The following is an 18775-nucleotide window of genomic DNA, read 5'->3' as shown; positions in this document are numbered from 1 at the left end:
AAGTAATCAACCAGATTGATAAAACACAAAGCTTACCAGATTCATGTAAAACAGCAATAATTACAGTAATACTAAAGCAAGGGAAAGATCCACTCGCACCAGCGTCATATAGACCAATATCTTTACTTAACACAGATTATAAGATAATAGCTAAACCATTAGCAAACAGATTAGCAAATTATGTACCTAAAATAGTAAATCTAGACCAAACTGGATTTATTAAAAAAAGACGAACAACAGACAATACTTGTAAATTTATTAACTTAATTCATGCAGTAGAAGGGAGTAAAGCGCCAACAGTAGCAGTTGCTTTAGACTCAGAGAAGGCATTTGACAGAGTAGAATGGAATTATTTATTCAAATTATTACAAAAATTCAGTTTACCAGAGAAGTATATTAATTGGATTAAAGCATTATATAAGGGGCCATTGGCGAAAGTGACAGTAAATGGATATATATCAAAGCAATGCAGGGATGCCCACTATCACCCTTATTGTTCGCGTTAGCTATAGAACCACTAGCAGAATTGATAAGAATTGATAAGAACAGAAAATAAAATAAAAGGGATAAAAATAAAAGACAGGGAATATAAAATCAGTTTATTTGCAGATGACGTTATAGTATACTTAACAGAACCAGAATTATCCAGAATTATCAATAAAAGAATTACATAAGAAATTGAAGGAATATGGAGAAGTGTATATAGGTGAATATACATTGAGTATAATCTTTTACAAGATTAACGCAAATAAAAGTGAAGCAATGCCTATAAATAATGCGGATTTCTCAAAATTTAAGAAGGAATCACCATTTAGATGGCAAATGCAAGCAATAAGATACCTAGGTATACAAATAAATAAAAACCTCGGCCATCTATATAAACTCAATTATTATCCACTAATGAAAAAATTACAGGACGACTTAGAGCATTGGAAAGATTTATCACTAACACTAATAGGAAGGATAAACTGTATTAAAATGAACATTTTCCCAAGGACACAATACCTATTTCAGGCATTGCCAATACACTTGACAGAGAAATTCTTCAAGGAGTTAAAGAAAATAATAAGGAAATTTTTATGGAAAGGGGGGAAACCGAGGATAGCACTAGATAAATTAACAGAATGGTATAAACAAGGAGGCTTACAACTGCCAAACTTTAAAAATTATTATAGAGCCGCACAATTAAGATACCTATCAGATTTTTATCAAACAAGGGAAAAGCCAGATTGGACTAGATTAGAACTAGATAAAATAGGGGAGAAGATACCTGAACATATATTATATAAATGGGATGAAAAATTGGTACAACGTAGGAGTTCTCCAGTATTACATCATCTGCTCAATATTTTGAAAAAGATTCATGTAGAAAGGAATAAAACAAATTACCAATTACCAAAACGAATACTGACGCAAAATCAGCTAATCCCTTTTACAATAGATAACCTTTTCTTTAGAGAATAGGAGAGAAAAGGGATCAAAAGAATAGAAAATTGCTTTTCGGGAAATAAATTATTATCCTTTGAACAAATGAAAGATAAATACAATATAACTCAAGATACAGTGCTGGCATACTACCAACTGAGATCCTACTTGAAGGACAAATTAGGAAACAGTCTGAGGTTACCAGAGGGAAGTAACTTCGAATATGTGATTACAGACACAATGATAATCAAAAGATTTATAACAAATATGTATATTAAACTACAAGAAAAGGAGAATGAGGAAACAAATGATAAAACTAATCAAAAATGGGAACTAGATTTAAATATAAAGATAAAAAAGGAAACATGGGAGAAGTTATGTTCTGGAACGATGAGAAGTACAATAAATACGAGGTTACGTATGATACAATATAACTGGATACACAGGCTATACATTACACCTTAAAAGTTAAATAAATGGGACCCAACAGTATCTGACAGATGTTTTCGTTGTAAAAAGGAAATGGGAACAACAATTCATGTAATCTGGACATGTGAGAAAGTGGAAAAATTTTGGGAAGATCTAAATCAGATATTAAATAAAATTATAGAAAACAATATACCAAAAAAACCCAGAGATCTTCCTTCTAAGTAACATAAAAAACAAAGAATTTGGACTCGATTTGGATGGTGCACAAAAAAGATTTGTTAAGATAGCTCTAGCCGTAGCAAAAAAATGTATTATGTCAATGTATTATGTCAACCTGGAAATTAGAAGATAACTTGAGAATATAACAATGGTATATAGAAATGAATAAAACCTACCAGGGACATCTACCACCTAAAATGACAGAAGGAGAAGGAAATGAAAAGAATTGACTCAGTGGAATTTCTTGTTTATTTTTATTGAATGACAACATTGTTTGACTGGTTTAATGTATCTTAAATTCTGTACTTTAAATGAATGGGGGGGGAGGTAGGGAGGGAGGGATGGGAGGAGGGAAGGGGGGGGAGAAAATGACACTGTATATATTTGAAAAGGAAAATGTATGTATCTTGGTCAATGTGGTTTATGGTGTGAAAAATAAAAAATTTTTTAAAAAAAGGATTGAGGGTCCACAGAACAGAGATGCGGAGGAATTTCTTCAGCAGAGGTGAATCTGTGGAATTTGTTACCACAGGTGGTGGTGGAGACCGGGTCATTGGGTGTATTTAAGGCAGAGGTTGATAGGTTCTTGATTAGTCAGGGCATCAAAGGTTAAGGGGAAAAGGCCGGGCAGTGGGGCTGAGTAGGAAAATGGATCAGTTCATGATTGAATGGCGGGGCAGATTTGATGGGCTGAATGGCCTAGTTCTGCTCCGATGACTTTCAGTTACATGGTCTAATTTTCACCCCAAATTACCATTGAAATGGACTTTCCACGTGGGGCTTTATGCACACTCTGTTCTACTGTTAAACTTTACAATTAAATTATATTGGGGGGAAGAAAGTTTCATTTTGTTGAGAGATTTGCAAAAACTGGATTCCGGCTGTAAAGCTCGAGCCACAATTTGGCAGAAGAACTGAGATGATGCAATCCTCAAAAATGTGCCGGGTGAGCCAAAGACTGAACAGAGATCAGTAGTGCAGAGCTTCTCTTGCCCCTTGAAACATTGAGCAGAGTTGATTAGTTTTGATTATTAACAGGGGTACAATGTAAGCACAGAGAAATCTCCAAAGTCCGTGCAGGGTCAGAGAGAGCGGGTGAGCAGACTTTGGTAGTTAGCCGAGCCTACAGTCACTTTAAACTCTCCAAACTAAGCTTTCTCATTCCAAGTTCTACACTTCCAAACATTTGGCTCTCTGATTTGTAAACATCTGTCTTTAAGAGCGCAGGAGAGGCAGGAACCTTGAACCCTTTTCAACGCTTTTTCAACAGGCACATTTGGAATCTTGTCATCCCATCTGCAGGAGATCAGGAGAGGGAAGAAAATTTTTACTTTAGCAATCTCGAAGCAGGTGGTTGACCCTAACTCCAACCATTTCCTGGACCCACGACCCTAACGTCTCCACAAAGAAAGCAAGACAGCGCCTCGACTTCCTCAGGAGTTTGTCGAAGGTCGATATGACACCCGAAACATGGGCAAACCTCTTCAGAGGTCTGGTGGAAAGTGCGCCAACCAGCTGGCCTGGGCACCAATATCCCTGAGTGGAAAGCCCTGCAAAAAGTAGCGGACACAGCCCAGCACATCACAGGCAAAACCCTCCCCACCATCGAGACCATCTATGGGGAACGCTGCCGTCAGAGAGCAGCAGCGAACATCAAGGACCCCCGCCACCCAGCACACGCTCTGTTCTCGCTGCTGCTATCAGGAAAGAGGTGTAGGTCCCACAGGACTCACATCACTAGGTTCAAGAACAACTGCTCCCCCTCCACCACCAGACTCTTCAACGACAAACTCAATCAGGGATGTAGCAAAGTATTCTACAGTAGACGACGGTGTGCACGTTGTGGTATCACTGTACATGTTGTCGAGTTGATATATACGGGGGGACGTTGATGTACACGCTGTGGAGTCTAGTGCAAGACTGACACCTCCAGGCTTGAATGCTGGGCTTAGATAGGTCACTGCATCTGTCACAGGGATAGGAAGTGATGTCATCAGTGACATCATCAGCCCAGATAAAAACCTGCGTTATATGCAGGTCAATTTCCCGCATTTTCCACAACACATCCGCCATTTTGGGAGCCGGTTTGCTCCCTGGTAAGTGGGTCGCCACAGAGGCTCATTTAAGGACTCTTAGCACATTATTTATCACTGAATATTTCTTCTGCATTTGCACAGTTGGTTTGAATTTCTTTCTTTCTTTGCATTTCTCCCTCTTGTATTCTTGACGATAGTTTACAGTTACCACTAAGTGGTCATTCTGCTTGTCCCACAGGAAAAATAATCCCCAGGTCATCTGTGATCCTCCGACAATAGACTGAACCTTGATCAAGGTGGTCCGTATGCCAAACCACCTCCTGACCAGCCAAGATCTATAATGGCAGCGAAAGTCTTCTGTGATTATAAATGGAGCTATATTCGAGAGCTCTTCTCAAGTGGCCCACACAGGGGAAATTGCTGCCTTACATCCACAACTCCTGCTCATGACAACCACACTTCAAAGATAACGCCTTCAACTAAAACTTGACTCTGCACACTAATACATTTATATTTCTGAATGAGGCACCAAACTGGGGAGGGGCCAAACTTAGTTAATGCAAAAGCCACATACGATAAACTTCAGATGGTTTGAAGAAATATTACATGCATTTTTTTACTTTAAGAAAAGTTGGATACAAATATTAAAAATATTCATCTATGTACTTCTTAAACTGCTCATTTGTTTTCATTTCAAGAATCAAAGAGTACTCATTCTGTATATCGGCTTGTAATACTAGAGCGTTGTGGACCATTTTTTGGGGTAAAATTCTTTCTCAAGCCCATATTACTTTTGACTGCGGTAAGTACCTGTGTCGTTTGGGGCGTCAGGAACTCGGATGGCCGGGACTTGGTGGTGAGTCCACATTTGGGGCATCAGGAGCTCTGATGGGCGAGTCCTAGGCAAGAGTACATGGTCGGGATTTCAAGGCAGGTGGCCGGGAGGGGGTGGGGGTGGGGAATGCAACTTGCCATTGGCAACTTCAAGACGCAGGGAGACTGGGAGAATCCGGTTGGCGCCAGGTCGCAAGAGAAGAATTTGTGCACTGCCGAAAGGGTGGGTTTTTATGGTCGAATCCTCGAGGGGAAAAGGCAATTCTGGATCTGGTGCTAGGTAATGAAGCAGATGAGATGAGGGAGCTGAAGGTAAAGTCAGTGATCGTAACATGACAACAGCCAGGCATCAATTTGCGTCCGGGTTATGCTCCGGAACTGGGGACACAAATCGATTTGGGCATAAGTCGATCATTATTATGAATAGACAGTACAACATAACACACGTTTGGGGGCGTTTAGGGGCCATGACACACTGCATATTTTCAGATAAAAATTTGGAGTCTCATATGCTATTGAGACTGGAAAAATGTCATTTAGAGAGAGGACAGGCATGTTATGCAGGACTAGATGTTAATCTCCCTTATTGTGCTCCGGAGACTTGATGTCCAGACGCTGTGGGGTAGCCAAATGAGCGCCCTCCCTCCTCAGTGTTCGGCTGACTGACCCGCGACACCTCAGTGAATCCCGGTGTCCCGGCCTGACCCTCCTTGATGCTGTTCACACACTTGGGGGGGTGGGGGGGGCAGGTGGAACCCCTTTCTCCTCATCCAGAGCCACCGTCTCCCCTTTTCAGCAGCTCTGGAGAGATCTTCATCTCTTTCCTCGCATTCCCGACGCCCGGAGCTTCGCGCGCCCGACGCCCGGAGCTTCGCGCGCCCGATGCCCGGAGCTTCGCGCGCCCGACGCCCGGAGCTTCGCGCGCCCGACGCCCGGAGCTTCGCGCGCCCGACGCCCGGAGTATCGCACTCCCAACACCTGGAGTTTCGCACTCCCAACACCCGGAGTACTGCACTCCCAACACCTGGAGTCTCGCACACCCAACACCCGGAGTACTGCACTCCCAACACCCGGAGTAGCCTTGATGTCATTGTGGCTGCAAATCCACTGCAGTCAGTCAGACCCTCACCTTCCCACTGCACTGCTCCGCATACCTCAGTATCTTGCGCTTATAGGCCCCCTTCACTGCATCCTCCCAGGGCACCATCAGCTCGATGATGTAAACGGGATGGAGAGAGGCCGACCACAGCACAAGGTCTGACGTTGGTTTCCATGATTTATTAGTGTAGAAACACAGTAATAAAAAGTCTGTACATATATTATAGATTCCAATCTGTACTGGATGATGAGTCAGGTGTCAACTGTGTACCATGAAACAGCTGACATCCTGGTTGCTTCGATTTGGCTTTTGTGCCCTCATGTCGTATGTGTGGTGCATGACTTAACGTCCGCTAACGCCCACCGACATTGGTCCCAGGGTACACTTTAAAATTCTTTCTCAAGCCCTTATGGTGACTTCGAGTGTTACTCGATCGGGACACAAATGGAAGCGTGGCTGCACCATTCACCCTGCAGTCTGAGAGAGAGAGAAATGCTAAAATCGGATGCATCAGTATTCCTGCTGAGTTAAAGACATCTGCAGAGGCGGGAGCTGGCCACCGATGATCGGAAGGGGCCCCAAGGAGGGGCGATAGCCGAGCAGCAATGCCAGGGGTTCCTGGGAGTAATTTGGAAGATGCAGGATTGGTTCATGCCAAAACAGCATTGTAAAGGGAGGACAGGGCAGGCAACGGGGGGCTGGTAAGGGAAGGACAGTACAGAAGCAGAAAGAGAGGATGTACAGCATTGAAAATTATTGGGAAGATAGGGAATCGAAGACTTTTAAAATCCAATAGGCATCAATAGGGAAAAGATAAAATATGAACATAAGTTAGCCAGTACAGTAAAAGGGGATATTAAAAGTATTTTTCAGATAGACGGAGAGACGCAAGAGTCGATTCAAAGTGTAGCAAAGATGCTGGAGAAGTGGAGATGGGGAAGAAAGAAAGAACAGATGAACAGAATATGTTCACTTAAAACATTCCTGACTGAGTTTGTCATTGAGGTGGAGGGGTAACAGCAGTTCCTGAACCTGGTGGTGCGAGTCACACACAAACACGTGCGCACACCTACACACCCACTCACCCACTTACACACTCAACGACCTACACACCTACACACTCACCCACCTACACACTCACCCACCTACACACTCACCCACCTACACTCACCCACCTACACACTCACCCACCTACACACCTACACACCCACTCACCCACACACACCCACTCATCCACCTACACACTCACGCACTCACCCACCTACACACCCACCCACACACCCACCCACACACCCACCCACACACCCACCCACACACTCACCCACATACACACTCACCCACCTACCCACCTACACACCCACTCACCCACCTACACACCCATACACCTACACACCCACCCACCTAAACACCCAACCACCTACACACCCACACACCTACACACTCACGCACTCACCCACCTACACACCCACCCACACACCCACCCACCCACTCACCCACCTACACACTCACCCACCTACCCACCTACACACCCACCCACCTACACACCCACTCACCCACCTACACACCCACTCACACACCCATACACCTACACACCCACCCACCTACACACCTAGACACCCACTCACACACTCACCCACCTACACACTCACCCACCTACACACTCACCCACCTACACACCCACCCACCTACACACCCACCCACCTACACACCCACCCACCTACACACCCACCCACCTACACACCCACCCACCTACACACCCACTCACCTACACACCCACTCACCTACACACCCACTCACCTACACACCCACTCACCTACACACCCACTCACCTACACACCCACTCACCTACACACCCACTCACCCACCTACACACCCACCTACACACTCACCTACCTACACATCTACACACCCACTCATCCACCTACACTCACGCACTCACCCACCTACACACTCACCCACACATCCACCCACCTACACACCCACCCACCTACACACCTGACACCCACTCACGCACTCACCCACCTACACATTCATCCACCTACACACTCACCCACCTACACACCTAGACACCCACTCATGTACTCACCCACCCACACACTCACCCACCTACACACCTAGACACCCACTCATGTACTCACCCACCTACACACCCACCCACCTACACACCTAGACACCCACTCACGCACTCACCCACCTACACTCCCACTCACCTACACACCCACTCACCTACACACCCACTCACCTACACACCCACTCACCCACCTACACACCCACCTACCTACACACCTACACACCCACTCATCCACCTACACTCATGCACTCACCCACCTACACACTCACCCACACATCCACCCACCTACACACCCACCCACACATCCACCCACCTACACACCCACCCACCTACACACCTAGACACCCACTCACGCACTCACCCACCTACACACATCCACCTACACACACCCACCTACACACCTAGACACCCACTCACGCACTCACCCACCTACACATTCATCCACCTACACACCCACCCACCTACACACCTAGACACCCACTCACACACTCACCCACCTACACACTCACCCACCTACACACTCACCCACCTACACACTCACCCACCTACACACTCACCCACCTACACACCCACCCACCTACACACCCACCCACCTACACACCCACCCACCTACACACCCACCCACCTACACACCCACTCACCCACCTACACACCCACCTACACACCCACCCACCTACACACCCACCCACCTACACACCCACTCACCTACACACCCACTCACCTACACACCCACTCACCTACACACCCACTCACCTACACACCCACTCACCTACACACCCACTCACCTACACACCCACTCACCTACACACCCACTCACCCACCTACACACCCACCTACACACTCACCTACCTACACATCTACACACCCACTCATCCACCTACACTCACGCACTCACCCACCTACACACTCACCCACACATCCACCCACCTACACACCCACCCACCTACACACCTAGACACCCACTCACGCACTCACCCACCTACACATTCATCCACCTACACACTCACCCACCTACACACCTAGACACCCACTCATGTACTCACCCACCCACACACTCACCCACCTACACACCTAGACACCCACTCATGTACTCACCCACCTACACACCCACCCACCTACACACACATACACACCCATGCACCCATCTACATATCCACTCACGCACACAACCTCTGCATGTCTGAATTTAAAAGTTTGAATTAATGTGATCACACTGGATCGATACTTTCATTTCCATCGGGAAGGAGGGACAGGAGCCTGAAGACGGACACCGAACAGCACAAAAACAGCTTCTTCCCCTCCGCCTTCAGATTTCATAACCTGTGGGCACCTCCTCAGCCGTTCTCTTTTGGGCACTAGGTATTTGTTTTAAATCTTGTATTTACGAAATTATAATTTTATAGCGATGTTGAACCTCATTCTGCAACCACTGTTGCTGCAGTGCCACAGGTTTCATGAGATGTGTCCATGACAATAAACCTGATTATGATTAAACATTAATTTGAACAGTGAGATTAATCAAACACCACTAGCCAAGAGCCAGACTATCCCAGCAATAACCACCCGACAAAATCTATATTCCAGATAATCACAGTGTAGCGGTTCGTGTAACACCTATTACAGCGCCAGCGACTGGGGCCGGGGTTCAAATCCTGCGCTGTCTGTAAGAAATTTGTACGGTCTCCCCATGTCTGCATGGGTTTTCTCCCTACTGTTCGAGACATACATGGGGGAGGGGGGTTGTAGGTTAATTAAGTGTAAGTGATCACATGGGCTCATGGGCCGAAAGGGCCTGTCACCGTGCTGTTTGTCCAAAAAAATGTAAAAATTAAAAGATTTCTGGGAGCCGTTTCATTCACTTACAGCGACAATGAAAGTCAGATCACCAGCCATCAACTGACTGAATGCAAGGAAGCCAACCCCAAATCTCTTTCCGAACTTCACGTGGAGGTTTCTTTTTGGCCGCCTTGTATGTACCCGAGGCTTGCGTACCTCTAAGGCCAGAGTTACAGTTTCCAGCCAGGGACAAAGTCATGGCGTTGAGCAACAACAGAGGTTCCACAGACAAGTGGGGCGGCACGGCTGGCGTAGTGGTCAGCGGAACGCCTTTGCAGCGCCAACGATCGGGACCATGGTTCCAATCCCGTGCTGTCAGTGAGGAGTTTGTACATTCTCCCTGTGTCTGCATAGGTTTTCCCCAGGGGGCTCTAGTTTCCTCCCACCCTTCAAAAAACTTCCGGGCGGTTGTAGGATTGGTCAGCGCGGGCTCACGGGCCTGTTACCGTGCTGTATGTCCAAATTTAATTTAAATACTTCTCAAAGATTTTGAACTCTTCTCCATTGACTCCTGTGGCTGAACACTGCACAAAAACAAGTCCTTTGGTCCAATTCATCCATGTCATCCACATAGCCCATCTGAGCTGGTCCCATCGCATGAAATTAGACCACCTCCCAGAGTCAACATAAGCACCTGTGTTAAGAAGATCTACACATGTTATCAAAGTACCTGACAATCTCTAAAAGAAGAGGAACTGCACACTTCAAACGTTTGTGCTATTAATGTTGTGTTGAACTTTGATAAATACTATATTAGTGTGTCATGTTGTAGATTCAACATCTCAAGGAAAGGGGATGAAGTGATAGAGTGCTAGTGATAATCCTGTCCACAAGAGGGACAGTTTGTTGCAGCTTCGGTTGGATTCAAGATGGATGTATGTACTTTAGCTAATATAGTTGTTTTAAAAGAATGTGTTTTTTTGTTATAATAGAAAGAAACATCACACCTTTCCTATCTATACATCTGTCTAAATGTTTTTTTTAATGTATTCATCTCAAACACTTCCTCAGGCATATTGTTCCACACCCACCACCTTCGTATCGTCCCCCACACCCACCACCTTCGTATCGTCCCCCACACCCATCACCTTCGTACCGTTCCCCCACACCCACCACCTTCGTACCGTCCCCCACACCCACCACCTTCGTATCATCCCCCACACCCACCACCTTCGTATCGTCACCCACACCCATCACCTTCGTATTGTCCCCCATATTCACCACCTTCGTATCATTCCCCCACATCCACCACCTTCGTATCGTCCCCCACACCTACCACCTTCGTATCGTCGCCCACACCCACCACCTTCATATTGTCCCCCACACCCACCACCTTCGTATCGTCCCCCACACCCATCACCTTCGTATTGTCCCCCACATTCACCATCTTCGTATCGTTCCCCCACACCCACCACCTCATATAGTCCCCCACACCCACCACCTTCATATTGTCCCCCACACCCACCACCTTCGTATCGTCCCCCACACCCATCACCTTCATATTGTCCCCCACATTCACCACCTTCGTATCGTTCCCCCACACCCACCACCTCATATAGTCCCCCACACCCACCACCTTCATAATTGTGATGGGGCAGCCACTAGCAAGATTCATCCTTCTTTGCCTTTGCGAATCTCAGATTCAGATTTATCGTCAGAGTACATACATGACATCACATACAACCCTGGGATTCTTCTCCCACTGGGTGAGGCTGAATTACCACTTATTTGCAGTGCAAAAAATAACTGACACAAAATAATGTTCACAAATAAAGAAATGTAAACAAACTAACTGTGCAATGCAGAGAGAGAAAAAAACAATAAGGTTCAAAAGTAAGAGTCATAAAATGAGTTGAGTTTGTCATTGAGGAGTCTGAGGGTGGAGGGGAAGCAGCTGTTCCTGAACCTGGTGGGTACGAGTCTTGTGGCACCAATACCTCTTTCCCGATGGCAGCAGCGAGAATGATGAGTGTGCTGGGTGGTGTGGATCCTTGATGGTTGCTGCTGTTCTTCGACGGCAGCATTCCTCGTAGATGTTCTCGGTGGTGGGAGGGTTTTGCCTGTGATGTCCTAGGCTGTGTCCACTACCTTTTGCTAGGCTTTACACTCAGGCGTATTGGGGTTCCCATACCAGATCGTGATGCACTTGGCCAACACCACACCTCTGTAAAAATTTACCAGGGTTTCTGGTGTCGTACCAAACTGCCGCAAACTCCTGAGAAAGTAGAGGCACTGACGTGCTTTCTTCACGATGCCGTTGGTGTGTTGAGCCCAGGAAAGATCCGAGATAGTAACTCCCAGGAATTTAAACCTGCTCACTGGGTCGTACACCTTTGGTTTTCCCCTCCTCAAATCAACAATTAGCTCCTTGGTTTTGGTGACATTGAGTGAGAGGTTGTTACTGGTGACTTGCGTTTCAGATTCATTGAATGCCTGTCTCTGGAGTTTAAGCCTGTCACCAAGTGACAAAGTCACCCGTCTGTCGTCAGCTGTGACCCTGAAACATCCCTCCCAGAATATTCCTGGTACTCATCTTGAACAGTGATTTAATTTGCACATAATCTGAAGTATTTCAGTTGGATCAGATCTAACCTGTCCTAAAGGAATGTGCCCTTCACATTCCATGATTCTCACAGAAACCTTGTTACTTTGCTGTGCAGATAATTAAAACAAATAACATCCTCTTGGATTTCTGGAGGAGGCTGCAAAACAATGACTTGAGCGTGAGATTTTTGCTAGGAATACATGGGTCGGCACAACATCGAGGGCCGAAAAGCCTGTACTGAGCTGTCATGTTCACATTCTAACATCAGGATTTCTATTAGCTTCATATTTGTGTATCTTGCCTTTATCCCACCCCCTGCCCATAATTCTCAGCAAAAAGGTAACAATTAAAATAGATTCCAGATTCCATTGTTGTCATGTAATAGCACAGAACGTATAATATTACACAAAATTGCCTTCTGCCCGCCATAAGGAAGACAAAGGGTCCCCATTAGTGTCACCCGGCGCCCCCTACAGTATGAGAGAAAGAAAAACAGAAGAGAGTCCCTTCAGAGTCGCTGAGTATCCGTGGATTCGCCTCCAGCGATTCCCGCAGCCCCACAGACTCCTGCTCGTTCCATCAGCCACCCGGGCTCCAGATCTGAATGTCTGACACGATCAAGAAGCCCTTCAGCGCCTGAGGCCCAATCACTTAATAGGTAAATTACAGTCCTGAACTTGCAAGTCAGCTCCGCACTGCAGCCTTGGCTTTGCTGTACACCTTTATGAATTAATTCATCAACTGTAGCAATCAACAGACATCTATTTATGTATCTATCTCCAGCCATGGATTCCATTCCTTATAACACTCTGCACAATCCCATGGTGAGCTTTGTCAACATCTTTCTAAAATCCATATTCACAACATCCATCAACCTACCCTCATCAATCTCTGTTGTCAGCTTTTCAAGAAATTCAATTAGGCTCCTGACACTTCATCTGCCCCTCACAAAGCCATTCTTTATCTCTAATAAGACTTTCTTCTTTTTCTTTGGCTTGTCTTCGCAGACGAAGATTTATGGAGGGGTAAATGTCCACGTCAGCTGCAGGCTCGTTTGTGGCTGACAAGTCCGATGCGGGACAGGCAGATACGGTTGCAGCGGTTGCAGGGGAAAATTGGTTGGTTGGGGTTGGGTGTTGGGTTTTTCCTCCTTTGTCTTTTGTCAGTGAGGTGGGCTCTGCGGTCTTCTTCAAAGGAGATTGCTGCCCACCGAACTGTGAGGCGCCAAGATGCACAGTTTGAGGCGATATCAGCCCACTGGCGGTGGTCAATGTGGCAGGATATACAATTATTCGGATAGCCAGAAACTGATCAGACAACATGGCTTTGTGCGTGGTATGTCATGTTTAATCAACCTTGTACAGTTTTTTTGAGGATGTTATCAGGAAAGTTGATGAAAGAAGGACTGTAGATGTTGTCTACATGGACTTTAGTGAGGCCTTTGACAAGGTCCTGCATGGGAGGTCAGTCAGGAAGGTTTAGGCGCTAGGTATTCATGGTGAGATAGTGAACCAGTTTCAACAATGGCTGGACTGGAGAAGCCAGATAGTAGTGGTGGATGATGCTTCTCAGACTGGAGGCCTGTGACTAGTGGTGTGGTTCAGGGATTGGTGCTGGGACCATTGTTGTTTGTCATCTATATCAATGATCTGGATGATAATGTGGTCAATTGGATCAGCAAGTTTGCAGATGACACTAAGATTGGAGACGTTGTGGACAGTGAAGAAGGTTTTCAAAGGTTGCAGAGGGATCTGGACCAGCTGGAAACATGGGCTGGAAAATGGCCGATGGAATTTAATTTAAGTGGGAAGTGTTGCATTTTGGAAGGACAAACCAAGAAAGGACGTATACGGTGAATGGTCGGGCACTGAGGAGTGCGGTAGAACAGAGGGATCTGGAAATACAGGTACTTAACTCCCTGAAAGTGGTGTCACAGGTGGACAGGGTTGTAAAGAGAGCTTTTGGCATATTGGCATCATAAATCAAAGTATTGAGTACAGGAGTTGGGATGTTATGATGAAGTTGGTGAGGCCAAATTTGGAGTATTGTGAGCAGTTGTGGTCACCAAGCTATAGGAAAAATAAAGAGTGCAGAGAACCATAGAACCATACAGCACAGAAAACAGGTCATTTGGCCCTTCTAGTCTGTGCCAACCCTTATTCCACTAGAAGATTTACTAGAATGTTCCCTGGACTTCAGGAACTGAGTTACAGGGAAAGGTTCAACAGGTTAGGACTTTATTCCCTGGAGCATAGAAGAATGAGGGGAGATTTGATATTTAAAATTATGAGGGGGACAGACAGAGTAAATGTAGGTCGGCTTTTCCCACTGAGGGTGGGTGAGATACAAACCAGAGGTAAAAGGGGGAACTTCTTCACACAGAGTGGTGGGGGTGTGCAACGAGCTGCCAGCTGAGTGGTGAATGTGGGCTCAATGTTAACATTTACGAAGAATTTGGACATGTACATGAATGGGAGGGGTGTGGAGGGATATGGACTGGGTGCAGGTCAGTGGGACTGGGAAGAAATAAAAAGGTTTGGCACAGATTGTAAGTGCTGTAGTGTTCTATGGTCTACGGGTCTTGACCTGCACTCATTGGAATTTAGAAGAATGAGGGGAATCTCATTGAAACATTTTGAACATTGAGAGGCGTGGACAGAGTCGATATAGAAAGGTTGTTTCCCACAGTGGGAGAGTCTAGGACAAGAGAGAACAACTTCAGGATTTAAGGGCGTCCACTTAGAACAGAGATGCGGAGGAATTTGTTGCCGGGGAGGTTGTGGAGGCTGGGTCATTGGGTGTATTTAAAGCAGAGATTGATAGGTTCTTGATTAGCCAGAAATCTGGGCAGTGGGGCTGAGTGGGAAATGGTTGAATGGAAGGGAAGACTCGATGGGCTGAATGGCCAATTTCTGCTCCTATGGCTTATGGCCTTAACCCTTGGTTTCACTACTCTACAAAAATCTATCTCACTGTGTCAAAGAACACTACAAGATAGAAGCAGGCCCTTCAGTCCATCTCGCATATTCCAAACTATTATTCTGGACCCAGAACATAGCCTTCTATATCCTTTTATTTAATTTCAAATGTGGATAACCCCACATTTATCAACTCTGTACTCCATTTGTGAGATTATTGCCCACTGACTAAAGAGGAGGGCAAAACTTCCTCGGACTCCACTACATAAGTGACCTGTCGTGGACACTCAACATCTCCCCTCTTGTCAGGAAGGCCCAACAGCGACTGGACTTCCTGAGAAGTCTGAAGCGGGCAAGGCTACCGGCCTCCATCACGTCTACCTTCTACACCAGCTCGAACGAGAGCATCCTGGCTGGCTGCCACACAATCCTGCTGCAGAGAATTGCACATCGGACTCAACCCACAGGACCATAAGAGAGGATAACTGGGGTCTCCCTCCCTCCAATCGATGTGGTCTACCAGGGCTGTTGTTTGAAGAGGGCATGCAAAATCAGGGGAGGTACCGGAGGATTGGATGTGCTGTGATTGTACTAAAAACACACTAAGATGCTGGAGGAGCTCAGCTGGTCTTTTCAAAGTCCATAGTTCTTTGTTTCCTATAGACGCTGAAAAGACCAGCTGAGTTCCTCCAGCATTTTGGTGTGGTTTTAACTAGAAGATTGCAGAATGGCAATTTAAAAAAAAAATTTAGACATACAGCACAGTAACAGGCCATATACACCCAATTGACCTAGAATCCTCTGTAAGTTTCGAACAGTGGGAGGAAACTGGAGCCCAAAGGGAAAGCCCACAAAGACACTGGGAGAATGTACAAACTCCTTACAGACAGCGTGGAATTTCAACCCCCGTCCCAATCGCTGGTGCCACAATGGCGTTGCGCGAGCCGCTATGCCAAACGTATTACCCTTGTTTAAATAATACTGGGAATTATAAACCAGGGTGTTTTGCGTCAATGGTGGGCAAACTATTGTGGAACAATCTTAGGGACTGCATTTAGAGATGTCGGGGATGGTCAGCAAGGCCTTGTGAGGGTGGGTCGTTCCTCATAAGCATAAATGAGTTTTTAAGAGGAAGTTACAAAAGAAATTGGTGAAGGTGGGGCAGAGAGGTGGTGAGTGTGGATTTTAGCGAGGCATTTGACAAGGTCCCCCGCGGGAGACTCGTTCAGAACGTCATGAGGTGCAGGATCCATGGAACTTTGGCTGTGTGGATTCAGAATTGACTTGCCTGCAGAAAGCAGAGAGTAGGAGTGGGCGGAATATATTCTGCCTGGAGGTCGTTGACTAGTGGAGTCCTGAAGGGATCTGTCCTGGGACCCATGCTCTTTATGATTTATTTTATATATATAAATGACCTGGACAAAGAAATGGACAGATGGGTCAGTAAGTTTGTAGATGACACGAAGGTTGGAGGAGTTGCAGATAAGTGGTGAAGGTTGTTGTGGGTTTCAATAGGATGAAGAGTAGGGCAGAAGAGTGGCAGATGGAGTTCAATCTGGATGTGTTAAAGTGATGCATTTTGGAAGATTAATGGTAGGATTCTGTGAGGAAGAGCAGAGGGACCTTGGGTTCAAATCCAAAGATCCCACAAGGTTTCCGTGCAGGGGTCCAATTAAGAAGGATTATGGGATGCTGGTCTTCATTAATTGGGGGATTAATTTTGTGAGGGGATGTTGCAGCTCTATAAAACTCTGATGAGACCAGACTTAGAGTATTGTGTTCATTTCTGGTTATCTCATTACAGGAAGCTATGGAGAGGGAGCAGAGGAAATTTACCAGGATGTTGCCTAGATTGGAAATTAAGTTTGATGAGGCAAGTTTAGCAGAGCTGGGACTTTTCTCTTTAGAGCATAGAAGGATGAGAGGAGATTTGATAGCATCTACAAGATTATGAGCGGCATGGATAGGGTGGACGGGCAGGAACAGCAAACACCAGAGGGCATGCGAACAAAGTGAAGGGAGGAAAATTTAGGGGAGACGTCAAGGGTAAGATTTTTATTTTTAAAAATTACAGAGAGTGGTGAGGGCCTGGAATGCCTTGTCAGTGATGGTGGTGGAGGCTAGAACATTAGGGGCATTTAAGAGACTCTTAGTCTGGCACATGGATGGGTTACGAGGCAAGATGGGTTTAGCTTATTTTTGATCATCGAGGGCCAAAGCACCCAGACTGTGCTGTTTTATGTTCTACATCCACATAGACAGGACCAGAAGCCAGGATTGAACCAGGGTCTTCAGTGTTGCGAGTCAGTGGCCACCTTGCCAAGAGATACATCACCCATACGGTGCACTTCCTAATTTAAAATCATATAACTGAGGAAATCTCGACATGAATTAACTCACCGTCTGAAGAATGAACAGAGTCGATGAAAACCAACGCCAGCAAGGAGCAGGTTAACCAAAGTGCAGCCATTTTCCAATCCAGAGTGACCTGGAAAGAGGAAGAACCAATCAAACTTTGCTCCCTTGACCTCCTTTCTACTTCTCCCAATCCTGCCATTGTTCTTTGCAGCAGTCATGTTTCTGCTCCAACCTGACCCAGTTTCACCGTGGGATCGTCACAACTCAGTCTGATGCTGCCGCCAACTGGTTTGCAGATCAATGTAACTGCACTTCAACACCATCCGTTGCCAAAGCTTCGAGCACCAGAGTCAGGTTCATTGTCACGAACACGTGTCGCGAAGTATGTTGTTTGTGCAGTAGTGGTATCGTGCATTATAGGTGCAAAATTGCTACAAATTACAATTCCTAAATGGAAGATTTAAAAACTGATTAGTGCACAAAGAAAAAAAGTGAGGTTGGGTCCGTGGTTTCGTGACCTCCAACCTTGTGTCACCTGCGAACTTACTGACCCATCCAGCCACTTCTTCATCCAGGTCATTTATATATATATAAAATAAATCATAAAGAGCAGGGATCCCAGGACAGATCCCTTCAGGACTCCACGAGTCAACAACCTCCAGGCAGAATACATTCCGCCCACTCCTACTCTCTACTTTCTGCAGGCAAGTCAATTCTGAATTCTCACAGCCAAGGTTCCATGGATCCCGCGCCTCATGACGTTCTGAACGAGTCTACTGCGGGGGACCTTGTCAAATGCCTCGCTAAAATCCACACGCACCACCTCTCTGCCCCACCTTCACCAATTTCTTTTCTTACTTCATTTTAAAAACTCATTTATGCTTGTGAGGAATGACCCACCCTCACAAGGCCTTGCTGACCATCCCCCGACTTCTCTAAATGCTGGTAAATCTAGTCCCTAAGATACAATAGTTTGCCCACCACTGACGCAAAATCTGCTGGTCT

At 46.0% G+C, this 18775-nt stretch overlaps 1 protein-coding gene across 2 annotated transcripts in view; it reads right to left on the bottom strand.

Annotated features, from left to right (window-relative positions):
- Nucleotides 1–17900, bottom strand: part of ghra (growth hormone receptor a) — a 150603-nt gene extending 132703 nt beyond the window's left edge. For both annotated transcript variants that reach the window (XM_069884129.1, XM_069884139.1), the window contains exon 1: nt 17813–17900. In XM_069884129.1, the coding sequence (XP_069740230.1) occupies nt 17813–17882 (70 nt within the window). In that variant the 5' untranslated portion in view covers nt 17883–17900. The remainder of the gene's footprint in view (nt 1–17812) is intronic.
- Between the last annotated feature and the right edge of the window lie 875 nt (nt 17901–18775).

This window comes from Narcine bancroftii, chromosome 1, assembly GCF_036971445.1.
Source record: "Narcine bancroftii isolate sNarBan1 chromosome 1, sNarBan1.hap1, whole genome shotgun sequence".
Taxonomy (NCBI): domain Eukaryota; kingdom Metazoa; phylum Chordata; class Chondrichthyes; order Torpediniformes; family Narcinidae; genus Narcine; species Narcine bancroftii.
This window is presented reverse-complemented; position numbering and strand designations above follow the sequence as displayed.